General features: G+C 41.3%; 1 protein-coding gene across 1 annotated transcript in view; it reads left to right on the top strand.

The window, feature by feature from the left end:
* Nucleotides 1-20,483, top strand: part of LOC102270916 (uncharacterized) — a 302,710-nt gene that overhangs the window by 145,909 nt on the left and 136,318 nt on the right. The window contains exons 7-8 of the mRNA XM_070361434.1: nt 3,301-3,387; nt 5,414-5,580. Of these exons, the coding sequence (XP_070217535.1) occupies nt 3,301-3,387; nt 5,414-5,580 (254 nt within the window). The remainder of the gene's footprint in view (nt 1-3,300; nt 3,388-5,413; nt 5,581-20,483) is intronic.

The following is a 20,483-nucleotide window of genomic DNA, read 5'->3' as shown; positions in this document are numbered from 1 at the left end:
ACAACAGAAAGGAAGAATTATTTTAATATTTAATAATTGCTGTTGCTTAGTCTCTAAGTTGTGTCTGACTCTTTGTGACCCCATGGAGTATGGCCCTTTAGGCTCCTCTGTGCCAGGCAAGAATACTGGAGTGGGTTGCCATTTCCTTCTCCAGGGGATCTTCCTGATCCAGGGATAAAACCTGCTTCTCCCACGTCTCTTGTATTGGCAGACACATTCTTTACTGCTGAGCCATGAGGGAAGCCACCAATATTTAATAATAGTAGGTTCTTATTTGATTCATAAGCTGATTTATGTTATAGCAAAAAAAAAATGGCCAAATAGTATTAAACTATACATAATAAATTATAAATATTACATTATCACTTCATTATCTCATACTTGAAAACGTAGTGATTTAATCCTGGACATCCATCTTCATTTGAAGCAAAGATACATGCAAGAGAGGCAGCCTCCAATGCTTCTTGGTGTACCAAATCATCGTTATCTGGTTCTATTTCCCCCCCATGGTACATACTATTACCTAATAAACTATAAAATATACATATCCATTTGCTTTTATTTTTCCACTCACAGACTGTAAGCTCTGTGAGGGGAGAGGTTTTAGAATGTTTGTTTTACTGAGATAGTCACATAATAAGCACCCAGTAACCCCCTCCAGTATTCTTGCCTGGAGAATCCCCATGGACAGAAGAGCCTGGGGGGCTACAGTCCATGGGGTCACAATGAGTCAGACACGACTGAGCGACTAAGCACACACACACACACACACACACACACACACACACACACGTACTTTAAATTCTGTATCGGAACTTTGGGAGAATAACTGGGGAGCATCCGCTAAGAACACATGCTTCCCATGTCTTTATGCTTTTGTGTCTTTTTTTCCTCTGTTATGCTTCTCCTTCCAAAACAAATTCCTTTCCCCTGTGTTTTTGATATGGCTAATTCCTAATCACAATTTTTTTTTTTAAACAGAAGCTGTTTTTATTTAGACTAGGGTACTGAAAAGAGGTGGGCAGTCATCCTTTGCCTGGGTGGTGGTGGAGATGATGATATATTTTTTGTTTTGTAATTTTTGTTTACTTTTCATTTCATATTGGAGTACAGCCAGTGAACAATGGTTTGCTAGTTTCAGGTGAATGGCAAAGGGACTCCACCATGCATATATACGTGTCCATTCTCCCTTAAACTCCCCTTCCATGCAGGCTAAGCACAGTTCCAGGTGCTATACAGTAGGTCCCTGTTGATTATCCATTACTTCAAGTAGTAATTTCTCCAGGAAATCTTTGAACGCTCCAATATGGGTTGGACGCTCCTGCCATACACTCCGACAGAACCCTGTCCTTTACACAATATTAAACCACACTGGATTGAATGCAGACTTCCTTCGTACTCGGCTGAGCAAGATCCTCATTTCTCAACAGACAACAGGGGTGTAAATGGTTTGAGAGCCTGCGTGGATGCGTGCTAGGTCACTTTAGTTGTGTCCGACCCTATGGATCATAGCTTGCCAGGCTCCTCTGTCCATGGGATTCTCCAGGCAAGAATACTGGAGTGTGTTGCCATGCCCTCCACCAGCGGATCTTCCCAACGCAGGGATCAAACCAGCATCTCTTATGTCTCCTGCTTTGGCAGGTGGGTTCTTTACCACCTGGGAAGCCCATCTGAGAAGCCGGAGACTCAGTTTCTCCAGATTTTTGACTTAAGAATGATTTACGTTTGTTTATTCTCCAGGGACTTGATCCACTTACCACTATTTATTAACAAACCATTTCAGTAGACAGAGAATTGGAGTTTTATATTGAACTGGGGGGGTGGTTTCCAGAGTGTGGGTGCCCGTAGTTGACTGCTGCTGCCATGGCAAATATCCTAAGGAATACAGCGCCATTTTCACTTTAATAGAGGTGAATTACTTTGCCAGTATATGAAAGAGTATGCTTGGAGTATCACAGCGCTTTGTGTAAAGGGGGAAAATACAACAATTACGGTGAATTGGGTAGAATAGCTGTGTTATTGCAGAACATAAGACTTTGATTACACACTGCCAAGATTCATATCAGCCTAGTGGTTGTTGACAGATAAAGTAACATAAATGAAACCCATTTATTATTTTTTTTTCTTTACTGAGACCTCAAGGTAAAGCAGATTTTCAGTTCTTGTAGTTACTATGCTGATAGAACAGAGACTGACAGCAAAAATGTGCCAGTCCAGAAATATAAATTAAGCTTAGGTTCATATCAAAATTCCATTTAGTCTTGGAAAAGGACCTGCTGTTGGGATTATTTTTGATCCTAAAATAAATATATTGTGCAATTCCACAGTATACTTGGTCTGTATTAACCCTTTCCTGTGAGCAATATTTTCAAATTTTTTTTTTTGCTTTCAGTTGACAAAGCTTTATTTTGCAGTGTTTGAGGCAAGTTATCATCAGAGTAGGTTACCTTTTGCTGAATGTAAATTACTGGCAACCGGATGATACACATTTCAGTCTGCAGAAAGTGTGAAAGTAGATTCGGAAAATTGATAGCAGACCTTTTACTGTATTACAAATTCGTGTTTCCAGTCGCAGTTTCATTATCTACCTAAGGACAAAAGTTAAGTGGGAAACGTGAAGTGAGAATTTTTCGTGTGTGCTGTTGAGATTGTAGATGTGTCTTGAGTACAATTTCTGGCTGCGGCATTTGTACCTTCCTTCCTGTTACTCAAGCCCTCCTGTTTCTTCTTTGCTTTGGTCCTCCCTCTCTTCCTCTTGTCCTTCCTCCCTTCCTTCCTTCATCCCTTCATTCTTCCTCTCTCTTTCTCCTTTCTTTTTACGCAACTAGCAAAGCGAAAATTTTGCTATAGTTTCTCTCAATTAAGACAATACTAAGTTGCCTATGAAATTCCAGATCCCACGACATGGTATACATCGTGATCAATATGCAAGTGGGTAAACAGAGGCATCAGCAAACTCTAAACACCATTATAATCCAGCAGTCTCATTTCTTGAGTATGTCCTAAAAATAATTTTGATTACGTTTTCAAATTAGCCTTCTAAAGTCTGCATTTGAAAATTTTCTCATTAATTTTTTAGCAACAGACAGATAGCATGAACTTGTTTCTTGAATTACCTTTTCTGACCTTTTGCCAGATGATAATTACAAAAAAAGGAAAGCCTGGAAGACTTGTAAAAAAAAAAATAAGCTTATCAAGTAGCTAAAATGGCCCTTCTGTGCTGGTGTCTATTTCAAAATTAACATTTTGGTTCATGTGCTTCTAATAATCACTGACCCTTACTTCATGTACTTTCCACAGGAAATGAATACAGCAGAAATTACTTTGACCCACTGATGGATGAGGAAATAAACCCAAGGCAGTGTGGGATGGAGGTCAGCCAAGAGGGTGAGCTAGAATTAAGTATGTAATTTTTGTGTCAGAATATTCTTCCCCATTCATGAAAATGAGGTGACAAAGATCACACATGCAGTTCCATTTAGATTTTTGCAGCTTACAATTTAAATGGGAAGTTTTAACCACTAACGACGTGATGGGCAGCGAAGGTAATTTCTGATCAAGGACAGCAAGCTGGTAACCTAGAGGAAGTGGCAGCTGGCTTTCATGTGACGCTGCTGTCTGTGGTTTGCTGCCTTTCCAGGGCCCGTGTCATGTATATGAGGAGCGTTATCACTTTACAAATGCCGGCTCAGCCCTTCACGTTTAAAAAGAGCATTCCTCAATAAACTTCATCTAGCATGTGAGATTTCCATACCCAGGGACTAGTGGATTTCTTTCACTGAAGCCATGGGGCCACCATTTAAGTTTTGAACCACAAAGGTGTAGGGTAAAATGATTTCTTCTCGCACCTTGATTCTAGCTGTGGTTGTAAAATAACTATTTAGAATTGCTCATTATGTGCCACCGCCCTGCGTATTTGGTAGTTTATGAAGCGTTTTAGCCATGATGATTAGTAATTTCTTTGTAATTACATTTGCGTATCTATGAGTTAGCTGAAGAGAACATATCATAAATATCATATCATAAATATGTTCTTTTAGCATCCATACAAGTTGATAAGGGTCTTCTCAGGTGGCGCAGTGGTAAAGAATCTGTCTGCCAATGCAGGAGACACAGGAGATGTGGGTTTGATCCCTGGGTCTGGAAGATTCCAGGAGGAGGAAAATGACAACCCACTCCAGTATTCTTGCCTGGAAAAGCCCATAGACAGAGGAGCCTGGTGGGCTACTAGTCCAAGGGGTCCCGAAGAGCTGGACATGACAGAGCACACAACCATGCCACAGGTTGATAACAGAATTCTCTCTGGCCAATTAGTGAAGTGGTTTCATGAGGTTATTGAGCTAATGACACTGACAAATATTACTCAGAGTCATTTGCAACCCAAAAGATCACATTTCACCACGGGGCTCCAGACACCGTATCTGCCGTCTAGGGGAAGGGGAACATGTTTGAGGTATGTTCTAATTCAGTGACTAAGGTGGTCATCCAACTTGACATGATGTTTATGTTCAGTTCTATCCAGTGTTAGGACATCCACATAATGACCCTTTAATCCTCTTCTAAGAACCATGTTTTTATACTATTATTATTTTTGGTAATGACATGACCTTGTTGCTTTATACTTGTAAAAGAATAAAATAGTTCTTGAATTCGCTATTATACCATAAGAGCATATATAGAAGAATCTAAGACCACCTAAGTTTACTGTTCCTTATGTGGATGTAGTACAAAAATATGATATCTTGGGAGTAGCTAATGTAAAACAGTTGCTCACTTTGATTTAATGCTTATAAATTCTACTAAATGATTTGACAAACCATAATGGCCTATTCTGATTCTTGTGTAATAGATGTCATAATCTATTGAATATGAGATCCCTTTTATTGCAGAAGTTATATTATAAATGCCCTGCAAAGTGTATTTTAAAATCATTGTTCCAATTATCATTGATTTGCAAGGTTTTTTTAAGACAAAAGCAGCATATTCAATAGAATTTTGAGTCTATGACCTATAAAATAACTAAATAGCCATGATGATTAATAATTTTTTTTGTAATTACACTTACATATCTATAAATTAGCTGATCTGAAAGTTATCATAAATATGCTCTTTTAGCACCCATATGTGTGTTAGTCACCTACTCATGTCCGACTCTTTGCAATCCCATGGACTGCAGCCCGCCAGGCTCCTCTGTCCATGGGGATTCTCCAGGCAAGAATACTGGAGTGGGTTGCCATGCTCTCCTCCAGGGGATCTTCCTGACCCAGGGATCAAACCAAAGCCTCCTGCATCTCCTGCACTGCAGGTAGATTATTTTACTGCTGAGCCACTGGGGAAGCCATTATAGTAACACTTGTTAAGATAAAGTGACAAAGAGCAAGTGGAGTTCATGTGATCTTCCTGTGGTAAACAGATGAGAGCATCGTGGCGGGGACTTTGAGTTCTGAAGACCCGGCGAGTTCCAGAAAGAATCCTGAACACTACAAACAGGATAGTGAAGCCATCTCTGCCGACAGTGAGGAGATCGAAAGAAACACTCAGAAACACGTAATTCTGCCAGGAAGTTCTTCCCTGGAACAGGTCAGCACTGAAATCTAAATCAAGAAATGTAGAATAACTTGCTTTTTGAAATGACGAGTTGAAATATCAATCCTGCACAGAATCTCCTGGTGTTAGTTACCAATGCACCACTTCCTGACTCGCTCCATGACTTTCTGAGTCTTTCCGTCTGTCTTTCATAATACCTTTTATCACACAGAGCTTACACTATCGTATCAACATCAGTTCAAGCCCTTGCACAATTTAGTTTCACTTCACTTTTTAAAATTTCATGTTAGAGAGATCATTTCTAGCATGTGATGAAGTATCTGTAAGAAAACCTGAAACCAGCATAAACTTACTTGGATAAAATGAAGAACTACTTGGGTTCATTTGCATAAGCACCATATAAATATGTGAATAATCTCTTATTTATGAAGTCACCATTAAGGGACTTAACTCGTGCAGTGGTGTGACAAGTGCCACACAATCTTTACCCTGTGGATCGTGTTGACTTCAGAAATATCCTTTCTGTTTCCCGCACCTGCAGTTTCTATTTTGTGTAGTGTAGTATCACATGTTCAGGTTCATGAAGGAGACAAGTCTTTCTTCTGTGTAGTCACCTTATCCATCTCCAATAAAAATGAAAGAATCCCCCAAGTTTGGGGGGGGTGTGTGTGTGTGTATAGTTTTTGTGAAAGGCAAGTAGATTCAGGCTAAAATGAAATAAAAGTATATCATAAAGTAAAAAAAAAAAAAACTCTTCTCAATGATGTCTTTCAAAATAACAGGTTACAAGTGGAAATATTTTCCACTTTACAATAGAGGAGAAATAGTTTAGTTTTGGGAGGTATTCTCTAATTTGGAGTGCGGAAATTCCATCACAGAGTTTATTTTCTTCATTTGTGCCTCTTAGATATGAGTATCCTGGGCACATTAAGGTTGCAACTATTCTGAGTTTTCTCGGTAAATGATCCTAATTAGCAAGTATGTGCCGGCGTGCTCAGTCATTCGGGTCTCTGTGACCCTATGGACTGTAGCTCACCAGGCTCCTCTGTCCATGGGATTCTCCAGGCAAGAATGAGCAGGTTGCCATGCCCTCCTCCAGGGGATCTTCCTGACCCAGGGATCAAACTCACATCTCTTAGGTCTCCTGCATTTTCAGGGAGGTTCTTTACCACCAGTGCTACCTGGGAAGCAATTAGCAAGTACAGTCTCTCCTATCACAGCAGGCACTATGCCTGCTGCTGCTGCTAAGTCGCTTCAGTCGTGTCCGACTCTGTGTGACCCCATAGACGGCAGCCCACCAGGCTCCCCCATCCCTGGGATTCTCCAGGCAAGAACACTGGAGTGGGTTGCCATTTCCTTCTCTAGCAGTAGATTGAATTGTGTTCTCCTGAACTGCCTAATCCCTGGTAGCTGTGATGGTGACCTTGTTTGGAAGTAGGGTCTCTGTGGTATAATTAATAAACTGAGGATATCCAGATGAAATCATCCTGAATTTATATGTTGCTGTTCAGTCACTAAGAACTGTCCGACTCTGTGATACCATGGACTGCAGCCTGCCAGACTCCTCTATTATCCATTACTTCCCAAAGTTTGCTCAAACTCATGTCCACTGAGTTGGTGATCAGCCCCTTTTCCTTTTGCCTTCAACCTTTCCCAGCAGCAGGGTCTTTTCCAGCGAGTCAGCTCTTCGCATCAGGTGGCCAAATTATTGGAGCTTCAGCATCAGTCCTTCCAATGAATATTCAGGATTGATTTCCTTTAGGATGGACTGATTGGATCTCCTTGCAGTCCAAGGGACTCTTCAGAGTCTTCTCCAGCACCACAACTTGAAAGCATAAATTTAGATGATTTAAATGATCAACTTAGATGATCAATTTAGATGAATTTAAACAATTGAGCCCTAAATCCAATGACTAGTGTTCTGAGAAGAGAAAGAAGAGAGGGATTTGAGGATCTGAACTGGAGACCCACACAGGAGGGAAGCGACGTGAGGACAGAGGTGGAGCAGAGTGATGCGTCTACAGGGAAGACGCACGGAGGACTGCGGCAGTCACCGCAGGCAGCAGAGAGGCCAGTGTGGACTGTCCCCTGCTGCTGCTGCTGCCGCTGCTGCTGCTAAGTCGCCTCAGTCGTGTCCGACTCTGTGCGACCCCATAAATGGCAGCCCACCAGGCTCCCCCGTCCCTGGGATTCTCCAGGCAAGAACACTGGAGTGGGTTGCCATTTCCGTCTCCAATGCATGAAAGTGAAAAGTGAAAGTGAAGTCGCTTAGTCGTGTCCGACTCTTCAGGACCCCATAGACTGCAGCCTACCAGGCTCCTCTGTCCATGGAATTTTCCAGGCAAGAGTACTGGAGTGGGGTGCCATTGCCTTCTCCGGGATTGGACCCTAGAGCTTCACAAAGGAGCCAGCCTCGACAATGCCTTGATCAGGCCTCTGGCATCACAGCTGTGAAGCTGATATTTCCACTGTTTGAAGCCACAGAACTTGAGATATTTTGCTACAGCAGCAACAGGCGAGAAATATGGCCACGAGAATGGGGGACCCCATGAGCCAGGTTATGTGTCTTCATGGATTTTTTTTTTTATTGGAGTATAATTGCTTTATAATGTTGTATTAGTTTCTATTGTACAACGAAGTGGATCAGCCCTAAGTATACATAAGTCCCCTCCCTCTTGGACTTACCTCTCAACCCTCCCGCCTCATCACACCCTCTAGGTCATCACAGAGCTCTGGGAACTCCATGTGCTATACAGCAGCTTCCCACTGGCTATCTCTCTTACACATGGTGGTGTACACATGTCAATCCCAATCTCCCAATTCATCCCAACCCCCACCCCTTGCCCCCATGTGTCCATTCACTACATCTTCCTCTGTATTCCTGCCTTGCCAATAGCGTCTTCTGTACCATTTTTCTAGATTCCACATATACTCAGTAATATGCTATATTTTTCTCTTTGACTTACTTCACAAAAAAGACGGTCAAGAGGCACATGAAAAGACGCTCAACATCACTAATTATTCAGTCAGTTCAGTTCAGTTCAGTTCAGTCGATTAGTCCTGTCCGACTCTTTGCGACCCCATGAATCGCAGCACACCAGGCCTCCCTGTCCATCACCAACTCCCAGAGTTCACTCAGACTCATGTCCATCGAGTTGGTGATGCCATCCAGCCATCTCATCCTCTGTCGTCCCCTTCTCCTCCTGCCCCCAATCCCTCCCAGCATCAGGGTCTTTTCCAATGAGTCAACTCTTCACATGAGGTGGCCAAAGTACTAGAGTTTCAGCTTTAGCATCATTCCTTCCAAAGAAATCCCAGGGCTGATCTCCTTCAGAATGGATTGGTTGGATCTCCTTGCAGTCCAAGGGACTCTCAAGAGTCTTCTCTAACACCACAGTTCAAAAGCATCAATTCTTTGGTGCTCAGCCTTCTTCACAGTCCAACTCTCACATCCATACATGACCACAGGAAAATCCATAGCCTTGACTAGCCGAAGCTTTGTTGGCAAAGTAATGTCTCTGCTTTTGAATATGCTATCTGGGTTGGTCATAACTTTCCTTCCAAGGAGTAAGCGTCTTTTAATTTCATGGCTGCAGTCACCATCTGCAGTGATTTTGGAGTCCCCCAAAATAAAGTCTGACACTGTTTCCACTGTTTCCCCATCTATTTCCCATGAAGTGATGGGACCAGATGCCATGATCTTCATTTTCTGAATGTTGAGCTTTAAGCCAATTTATTCACTCTCCACTTTCACTTTCATCAAGAGGTTTTTTAGTTCCTCTTCACTTTCTGCCATAAGGGTGGTGTCATCTGCATATCTGAGGTTATTGATATTTCTCCCGGCAATCTTGATTCCAGCTTGTGTTTCTTCCAGTCCAGCGTTTCTCATGATGTACTCTGCATATAAGTTAAATAAGCAGGGTGACAATATACAGCCCTGACGTACTCCTTTTCCTATTTGGAACCAGTCTGTTGTTCCATGTCCAGTTCTAATTGTTGCTTCCTGACCTGCATACAGATTTCTCAAGAGGCAGGTCAGGTGGTCTGGTATTCCCATCTTTTTCAGAATTTTCCACAGTTTATTGTGACCCACACAGTCAAAGGCTTTGGCATAGTCAATAAAGCAGAAATAGATGCTTTTCTGGAACTCTCTTGCTTTTTCTATGATCCAGCGGTTGTTGGCAATTTGATCTCTGGTTCCTCTGCCTTTTCTAAAACCAGCTTGAACATCAGGAAGTTTACGGTTCACATATTGCTGAAGCCTGGCTTGGAGAATTTTGAGCATTACTTTACCAGCATGTGAGATGAGTGCAATTGTGCGGTAGTTTGAGCATTCTTTGGCATTGCCTTTCTTTGGGATTGGAATGAAAACTGACCTTTTCCAGTCCTGTGGCCACTGCTGAGTTTACCAAATTTGCTGGCATATTGAGTGCAGCACTTTCACAGCATCATCTTTCAGGATTTGAAAGAGCTCAACTGGAATTCCATCACCTCTACTAGCTTTGTTCATAGTGATGCTTTCTAAAGCCCACTTGACTTCACATTCCAGGATGTCTGGCTCTAGGTGAGTGATCACACCATCGTGATTATCTGGGTCTTGAAGATCTTTTTTGTACAGTTCTTCTGTATATTCTTGCCTCCTCTTCTTAATATCTTAATATCTTCATTCACTGTAGTTTTGATTTGCACTAATTATTAGAGAAATGCAAATCAAAACTACAGTGAATGTATCACCTCACATTGGTCAGAAGGGCCATCATAAAAAAATCTACAACAGTGCATGGAGGAGAGAGAACTGTCTTGCACCACTGGTTGGAATAGTAAATTGCTACAGCCTCTACAGAGAACAGTATTTGCTTTGCTAAGTCATTTCAGTCGTGTCTGACTCTGTGCAATGCTATGGACTGCAGCCTTCCAGGCTCCCGTGCCTGTGGGATTCTCCAGGCAAGAATACTGGAGTGGGTTGCGATTTCCTCCTCCAGGGGATCTTCCTGACCCAGGGATTAAACCTGCATCTCCTTCACTGCAAGTGGATTCTTTACCGCTGAGCCACCAGGAAGCCCTGGAGAACAGTATGGAGGTTCCTTAAAAAACTAAAAGCAGAACTACTATACGACCCAGCAATCGACACTGGGCATTGATCTTGAGAAATCTGTGGCTATGTTGACAGTACTTTGCATCTTTATCAAGACAGGGCTCTCGGAAGTCACTGAGGTGAAAACAAAGGCATGACTCTGTCTTTACAATATAAGCCTTTTTTAAACCATTATTTTTCAGATATATTTTCTGATACACTGACAGTTCAACACGTCCATTTTTTTTTGTGCATGTGGTGCCGCGGTATGTATTTCAACTTACCATCATGCTTTAAAGAACAAGCACACGGATTCCTCTAGGATATGGAGCTGGTGGTTTTTACACCCTCATCCTGTGAAAGATAAGCCGAGGAGTGGAAAGTGCACCCGCTGGGCTATGTGGAGGCTCCAGCCCAGGGTCCAGCAGAACTCAAGGCTGCATGTTTACGGCACGTCAGTATCAGGAAAGAGTGAAAAACATCCATGAGAATTTAAGTGCTTCAAAGATGTCACCATTATCCCCTTCTAACAACAAAATTTATGATCTTCTCTCTATTTCTTTTCTGAATCTATGTGTCTTAAATTGTGTGAAACTTGGCCTAGACTGACAATAAATGACCAAATGAAAAGGCATGCGCTGATGGAAGAACCTGCGGACAGATGCTATGGTGGAGGCAGGCTGGGGTCAGAATTCTGTGCAAGAGGAGGATGCTGTAGCATTTGAAAGGTGCAGGATCACAGACAAGTGAGGGGACTTCTCTGAGCTCAGTTTCCTCATCTGTACATCAGGGACAGTGTGATCTGCTTTAGTACACTGTTAGTGGGATGAGATGAATGTCTAGCAAGAATCCAGCACAAAGTAGGCGCTCATTAAATCGCAGGGGGACGCGCGAGAGAACACATTCTATGCCCCTTCTCCGCTCACCATGTTCTTACCCTCACGGTGTCAGAAGTTTCCTGAACATCCCCGTCAGCCTTGTCTGCGGGAAAAAGCCTCAGATCCCGTGTTAGAGCTCATGGCGTACCCTTGGCTTTGATGTTTATAGGACCTTGAACCTCCGTGTGAAATAGGGCTGAATACTTTGAACAACGCATGTAGCTGTGGTTCAGGAGATGTGTCCGTGTGCCTGGCGGCTGTTCATTTTATATATTTGTCCAGACTGTGACCTACTCGTACTTTTTATTGCTATTGGAGTAGTGAACCAATACATAAAAGAAGTCAAAGTGTTTGAACGGAGGTGGGGGTGATCCTGACTGTGGTGTGTTGTTCGGTGTTTCCACACATGCTAGGGAAAGGAGAACAGAAGTAAGGTCTCCGATGTCTTTTTTACCAGGACGTTAATCCCATCTTGGGACCCCTGCCCTCTCCACCTCGTCTAAATCTAATCATCTCCCCAAAGTCCCTTTTTTGATTACAGTCACACTGGGGGATAAAGTTTAAACATGTGAAGTTTGAGCGAACACAATTCAGTCCGAAGAGATCTCCCTTAAAAAACGCTAGCTTTTCATGAAAACTTTTCTACATAGATTGTAGCTCATGAAAAATTCATTTACCTTGAGTACTGAAGTATGTACTTGTTTCAGAAATGTTTCGGCTGAAGTGCCTCTAATGGCTGAGTGCTTCATTTCTTTTAGGATAGAGCTTTGGTTGGGAAAGAAGCCTGGGGCTGAGAAAGAGCTCTGCTCAGAGATGGGTGGACTGCCAAGGCTCTGAGAAGGTGTATTCCTACTTGTCTATTGGAGACCTAAAGTGCTTTAAAATATATTCCTGGAAGAAGATTTTGACATGCACTTTTAGGAGGAACAAATTAAAATAAAACTGCTTATTTTATGGCTAATATTTAGAGATTTCCTTCACTCATTTGAACTCACTTCACTCATTTGCACCATAAAAATTCTGGGCCATTTGTCAATTTTGAAAGGATAAAATCTCTTGAAACATGTGCTGAATAGGTACCATTTTTTTTTTTGTTTAGATTGTTCATTTGAGGTGTTTAATCAATCTGTTAGGATATAAAGTGATACCAGGGAATACAGTTTGAAAAGGAACAGAAAATAAATTTATATTCATATAATTGAAATTTTCCAGCAAAAACAATGATTTGACTCCAGGTTTCTCTAAGTGGAAATTTAGATTACCTCATTTCCAAAGAATAGAAAGGTGAAATGTGTGTGTGTGTGTGTGAGAGAGAGAGAGAGAGAGAGAGACTGACATATCAGCGTCAATTTACATATCAGTGAAACTGCTAAAGATTCATTAAAATGAAAGAAAAATAAAAGGTATATGAGAAAAAGATCTTAGTAGGAACATTTTGATGCTGTGTCCATGTACCAAGTTCATAGAAATGTGAGTTCTAGGTAGAATTTGCAGAAATCCGAGGAAAATGCCAGGGTGCTCAAGCCTTTAGATACAGTATGTTGGGTGTATTTACAAAAGCCTCTGAGATAGGAAGTTAGACTGTAGGAGGTCTCATTTTCAATATGTCTGCACAACACCAATAAATAGTAACAAAAGTTATATCTCAATATGGCGAGAAGTAGCCTTCTTTAACTTTCACCTCCCATATATTTTTCTTTCTCTATTACATTTTCTGACCACAGCGCTCATTAGTGGTAAATATAAAGCAGCAACAGTAAATAATAATTCTTTGTAGTTAAACGGTGCCTTTGATCAGAGCGCCTCAAAGTTTTCATGACTCATTAATCTGTGAAATACATCAGTGAAGTATGAAGGTGTCAAGGATTACTACCCTCCTTTTGTAAGCGGAGAAACTGAGGCATTTGCAAGCAACTATCAAGGTCATTCAATGATTTGATGACAGACTCAGGGACATGATCTGTGAACCAGATCTAATTAGAGCAAAGACAAACAGGGCTCAGCGGAAGCCAGTTGCTTCTGTGAAATTGCTGAGAAGCTTTATGTATTGCCTGGAAACAACACTGCTTTAGAAGACATGCTTTTTATTTAGTTTTCATTTTGAGTGATTTCTTCCATTTAGTGATGAAGACCTCTTCACAGCTTCCTGTTTAGATCATTTAATAGTGAGCCATTTCCTTGAGATTTCTTTGGCTTGCATTTCTTCTACATGAAGAAAGAATATGGGGGCTTCCCTGGACCTCCAGTGGTTGGGACTTCACTTTCCAATGCAGAGGTTGCAGCTGGGGAGCTAGACTCCCACCTGCCTCGCGGCCAAGGTACAGAAGCGGTGTCGTAACAAATTCAAAAAGACTTAAAGAAACAATATATTTCTTACGAAACAGCTTAAGTTAATTACTAATACAAAAAATGAAAATAATTTTTACATATATCTATACAGAGTCAGACACGACTGAAGTGACTTAGCAGCAGCAGCATACACGTCCATACTGTTCCTGGGGTTCTCAAGGCAAGAACACTGAAGTGGTTTGCCATTCCCTTCTCCAGTGGACCACATTCTGTCAGACCTCTCCACCATGACCTGTCCGTCTTGGGTGGCCCCACATGGCATGGCTTAGTTTCATTGAGTTAGACAAGGCTGTTAGACAAGAATACTTTAGTATTCCTGCCTTGAGAACCCCATGAACAGTATGAAAAAGCAAAATGAAAGGATACTGAAAGAGGAACTCCCCAGGTTGGTAAGTGCCCAATATGCTACTGGAGATCAGTGGAGAAATAACTCCAGAAAGACTGAAGGGATGGAGCCAAAGCAAAAACAACACCCAGCTGTGGATGTAATTGGTGGTAGAAGCAAGGTCTGATGCTGTAAAGAGCAATATTGCATAGGAACCTGGAATGTTAGGTCCATGAATCAAGGCAGATTGGAAGTGGTCAAACAGGAGATGGCAAGAGTGAATGTTGACATTCTAGGAATCAGCGAACTCAAATGGACTGGAAGGGGTGAATTTAACTCAGATGACCATTATATCTACCACTGTGGGCAGGAATCCCTCAGAAGAAATGGAGTAGCCATCGTGGTCAACAAAAGAGTCTGAAATGCAGTACTTGGATGCAATCTCAAAAACAACAGAATGATCTCTGTTCATTTCCAAGGCAAACCATTCAATATCACAGTAATACAAGCCTATGCCCCAACCAGTAACGCTAAAGAAGCTGAAGTTGAATGGTTCTATGAAGATATACAAGACCTTTTAGAACTAACACCCAAAAAAGATGTCCTTTTCATTATAGGGGACTGGAATGCAAAAGTAGGAAGTCAAGAAACACCTGGAGTACAGGCAAATTTGGCCTTGGAATATGGAATGAAGCAGGGCAAATGCTAATAGAGTTTGGCCAAGAGAACTCACTGGTCATAGCAAACACCCTCTTACAACAACACAAGAGAAGACTCTACACATGGACATCACCAGATGGTCAACACCAAAATCAGATTGATTATATTCTTTGCAGCCAAAGATGGAGAAGCTCTATACAGTCAGCAAAAACAAGACCAGGAGCTGACTGTGGCTCAGATCATGAACTCCTTATTACCAAATTCAGACTTAAATTGAAGAAAGTAGGGAAAATCACTAGAGCATTCAGGTATGACCTAAATCAAATCCCTTATGATTATACAGTGGAAGTGACAAATAGATTTAAGGGACTAGATCTGATAGACAGAGTGCCCGATGAACTATGGAAGGAGGTTCATGACATTGTACAGGAGACAGTGATCAAGACCATCCCCATGGAAAAGAAATGCAAAAAAGCAAAATGGCTGTCTGAGGAGGCCTTACAAATAGCTGTGAAAGGAAGAGAAGCGAAAAGCAAAGGAGAAAAGGAAAGCTACAAGCATATGAATGCAGAGTTCCAAAGAATAGCAAAAAGAGATAAGAAAGCCTTCCTCAGCGATCAGTGCAAAGAAATAGAGGAAAACAACAGAATGGGAAAGACTAGAGATCTCTTCAAGAAAATTAGAGATACCAAGGGAACATTTCATGCGAAGATGGGTTCACTAAAGGACAGAAAATGTATGAACCTAACAGAAGGAGAAGATATTAAAAAGAGGTGGCAAGAATATACAGAAGAACTGTACAAAAAAGATCTTCAAGACCCAGATAATCACGATGGTGTGATCACTCACCTAGAGCCAGACATCCTGGAATGTGAAGTCAAGTGGGCCTTAGGAAGCATCACTACGAACAAAGCTAGTGGAGGTGATGGAATTCCAGTTGAGCTCTTTCAAATCCTGAAAGATGATGTTGTGAAGGTGCTGCACTCAATATGCCAGCAAATTTGGAAAACTCAGCAGTGGCCACAGGACTGGAAAAGGTCAGTTTTCATTCCAATCCCAAAGAAAGGCAATGCCAAAGAATGCTCAAACTACCGCACAATTGCACTCATCTCACACGCTAGTAAAGTAATGCTCAAAATTCTCCAAGCCAGGCTTCAGCAATATGTGAACCGTAAACTTCCTGATGTTCAAGCTGGTTTTAGAAAAGGCAGAGGAACCAGAGACCAAATTGCCAACATCCGCTGGATCATCAAAAAAGCAAGAGAGTTCCAGAAAAACATCTATTTCTACTTTATTGACTATGCCAAAGCCTTTGACTGTGTGGATCACAATAAACTGTGGAAAATTCTGAAAGAGATGGGAATACCAGACCACCTGACCTGCCTCTTGAGAAATCTGTATGCAGGTCAGGAAGCAACAGTTAGAACTAGACATGGAACAACAGACTGGTTCCAAATAGGAAAAGGAGTTCATCAAGGCTGTATATAGTCACCCTGCTTATTTAACTTATATGCAGAGTACATCATGAGAAATGCTGGACTGGAAGAAACACAAGCTGGAATCAAGATTGCCTGGAGAAATATCAATAACCTCAGATATGCAGATGACACCACCCTTATGGCAGAAAGTGAAGAGGAACTAAAAAGCCTCTTGATGAAAGTGAAAGAGGAGAGTGAAAAAGTTGGCTTAAAGCTCAACATTCAGAAAATGAAGATCATGGCATCTAGTCCCATCACTTCACGGGAAATAGATGGGGAAACAGTGGAAACAGTGTCAGACTTTATTTTTGGGGGCTCCAAAATCACTGCAGATGGTGATTGCAGCCATGAAATTAAAAGATGCTTACTCCTTGGAAGAAAAGTTATGACCAACCTAGATAGCATATTGAAAAGCAGAGACATTACTTTGCCAACAAAGGTTCATCTAGTCAAGGCTATGGTTTTTCCTGTGGTCATGTATGGATGTGAGAGTTGGACTGTGAAGAAAGCCTAGTGCAGAAGAATTGATGCTTTTGAACTGTGGTGTTGGAGAAGACTCTTGAGAGTCCCTTGGACTGCAAGGAGATCCAACCAGTCCATTCCAAAGGAGATCAGTCCTGGGTGTTCATTGGAAGGACTGATGCTAAAGCTGAAACTCCAGTACTTTGGCCACCCCCTGTGAAAAGTTGACTCATTGGAAAAGACCCTGATGCTGGGAGATTGGGGGCAGGAAGAGAAGGGGATGACAGAGGATGAGATGGCTGGATGGCATCACCAACTCAATGGACATGAGTTTGAGTGAACTCTGGGAGTTGGTGATGGACAGGGAGGCCTGCGGTGGTGCGATTCATGGGCTGGCAGAGTTGGACATGACTCAGTAACTGAACCGAACTGAACTGATACATGTCCATGGGCTTCCCTCGTAGTTCAGTTGGTAAAGAATCCGCCTGCAATGCAGGAGACCCGGTTCGATTCCTGAGTCTGGAAGATCCACTGGAGAAGGGATAGGCTACCCTCTCCAGTATTCTTGGACTTCCGTTGTGACTCAGCTGGTAAAGAATCCGTCTGCAATGTGGAAGACCTTGGTTGAATCCCTGGGTTGGAAAGATTCCCTGGAAAAAGGAAAGGCTACCCACTCCAGTATTTTGGCCTGGAGAATTCCATGGACTAAATCCATGGGGTCACAAAGAGTCGGACACGACTGAGCGACTTTCACTTTCGCTTTCTTTCATACCCGTCCATGGGCTTCCCGGGTAGTGCTCCTGGTAGAGAATCTTCCTGCCAATGCAGGAGACTAAGAGACATGGGTTCTGTCCCTGGGTCGGGCAGATCCCCTGGACAAGGAAATGGCACACTGCCTCAGTATTCTTGTCTGGAAAATTCCATGGACAGAAGAGCCTAGAGAGATATAGTCCATGGGGTGGAAAAGAGTCAGAAACGACCAAGCACACATTGCTTGTTTATCCTTGTCCACATCTATAAACATTTAGTCAATTAAATATCATCTGTCATCAATAGATTTTCAAGCAATATTCTGCAGCAAGATATTATACTCTACCTTGCAATTCCCATACAAATGAACATTAAAAGGATAAATCCTGCAATATTTTTTTTCTGAAGCCAACTTCTCAGTTCCAAGATGACAAATCACATTTTCTTGAAAACTAGCCTTGCTCATAAAAGCAACTTATTTTATGGTTTCTTGAAAGAAAAAATATTAATTTTTTACAGGATTATTTTTTATTGCCCTTTCACTCTATTAATTGTTCAGTCGCTAAATCATGTCTTACTTTTTGTGATCTCATGGACTACAGCATGCCAGGCTTCCCTGTCTTCCACTGTCTCCCAGAGTTTGCTCAAATTCATGTCCATTGGGTCAGTGATGACATCCAACCATCTTATCCTCTGTTGCCCGCTTCTCCTCCTGCCCTTAATCTTTCCGAGCATCAGGGTTTTTTCCAATGAGTCAGCTCTTCACATCATGTGGCCAAAGTATTGGAACTTCACCTTCAGCACCAGTCCTTCCAATGAATATTCAGGGCTGATTTCCTTTTACTCTATTATGGTTACTTAAATTTTCCAAGGTTTGTGCTGTGAGACTCCGTCTATAAGGCAATAGATTACCTCATTTGCATACACAGAGAATTTTGTATTTTATATTTTTCTCTCTGTCCCTGTTTTCTAGTACAGTTGACCCTTGAATCATGTGAGGGTTAGGGGACCCCCAAGGAGTGGAAGATTCATGGATAAATTTATAGTTGGCCTTTTCATTGCTGATTTCATAGCCTAGGATTCAAGCAAACTTTGATGGTGTAGGATGTATTTATTGAAAAAAGAATCTGCATATAAGTGAACCTGAGCAGTTCAAACTCATGTGGTTCAAGGGTCACTATATACATAGATCTTCAAGACTGTCCCTTTGAAACATTTTTATTGGAGTATAGTTGCTAAGACTGCCCACTGACTTCCTCGTTATTTGAGTATTTACTTTCCTCATATTATTAACATCTGTTTTATTTTTATGACACACCAAGAGTCTCTTATTGTTATCTCCAGTGCTTTCAGATAAAACCCAACGTCGCTGGTTGTTTAAATGTGGTCCATCAACCTCTCTCAGGATACTCGAGGTACTAATTAGAATGTGCATTCCTGGGTACCCACACAGACCTACTAACTCATAATCTCTGGAGAAGGAGTCAGAATGGATAAATTTAGCACAAACATGCTAGGAGATTTTATTCACATTAAACTTAAGACCTTTCTTCATCTTCTAATTTTAGATAATACTTCGATAGCACTAGCCATGTGCCAAGCATTGTTCTAAGCACTTTATATATAATAACATTTAATTCTCATGGATGATTTTGAGAGGTTATGACTTTAAAAACAGTATCTTGCTAAGACCATGAATTCCTATTCTCCACCTACATTTGTAATACACTAACTGTAAATGAGGGAAGACAACACCTATAAAATACCAGCCAGCATTTCCTATTTAATTTATAGGAAGTTATAAAAGTAGTATAAGAGTTCCTGATTACCTTTCACTCAGATTGAATTGCTTTTTAAAAATTTTCACTGGAGTGGTAAAATTATGACATCTTTTTTTTGTTTTTTTTTTTCCCCCATGGTAGAGTTAATTCATTCAATCTATCTTTGAATCCTGGCCATGGTTGATGGGATATTTTCAGAAAAAATTTTTGAATTTATTTTCATTTTTCATTGTTAGTTTTCATTTTTAGGGTCTTAAAATTTGCTCGCTAATAAGTTCTCTCAAGAAACACCAACACAAAATTTCCCCCAAGGATGTTTTGGGGTGTGCTCGCACTCAGTTGCTCAATAGTATCTGACTGTCTGGGACTGTATATAGCCCACCAGGCTCCTCTGTCTATGGTTTTGGGATAAGCAAGGAAATATGAACATGGACATGATAGTAGTTTTTTAAATATATTGAAATTAACTGTATTGAGTACCAGGCATTGGGTCAGGAATTTTTGATACTTTTTTTTTTGTACGTAACCATGGGAGATAGGTGTGGTGAGTCTCATGTTTTAGGTGAGGAAACTGAAGCAAGCCTGTTATTCTTTTCTCATTTTTCTCCCAGAATTCTCAGACGCCCCTACACCCTTTCCTTGACTCCTCAAATTTTCTTTCCTTCCATTCTTTGAGGTAGATACCGTAGCATTTTGCTGGAGGAGGTCACACAGGTGCATACTTTTTCCAAACCTTGTATTCGTGGATTCTTACACTCCTCCGTGACTTTCCTTTAGGGTCGTTACAACTCCAGTCTCACATTTGAGAGTACTGATGGAAATATATTTAAATAGCATGCCATTTAAATTATTTTTTAAAAAGCAATTTTCCACTGTAGATTTAGAAACCAACAGATCTATTTTAGCCAGCATAATTTCTTATTAACTAATTTAATCTGTGCAAAATTATATAAGAAAGCAAACAAGCCTCCATCAATTTTCTTGCCTTTGGATGTAACATAATATTTTCAAAAATGAACCAAATAGAGTAATTAGCCCCCAGGCAGAGCAAATGGCTCTAATAGCCATCTCCCACATATTTCTATGGTGGAAAGACTGAAAATGAATACAGAAATGTGGCAGCCCATGGGTTAAAGCCCTGCATGTACCCTCTTAAGTAACAGTTTGGAATATTAATAC

This window comes from Bos mutus, chromosome 23, assembly GCF_027580195.1.
Source record: "Bos mutus isolate GX-2022 chromosome 23, NWIPB_WYAK_1.1, whole genome shotgun sequence".
In the NCBI taxonomy this organism is placed as follows: domain Eukaryota; kingdom Metazoa; phylum Chordata; class Mammalia; order Artiodactyla; family Bovidae; genus Bos; species Bos mutus.
This window is presented reverse-complemented; position numbering and strand designations above follow the sequence as displayed.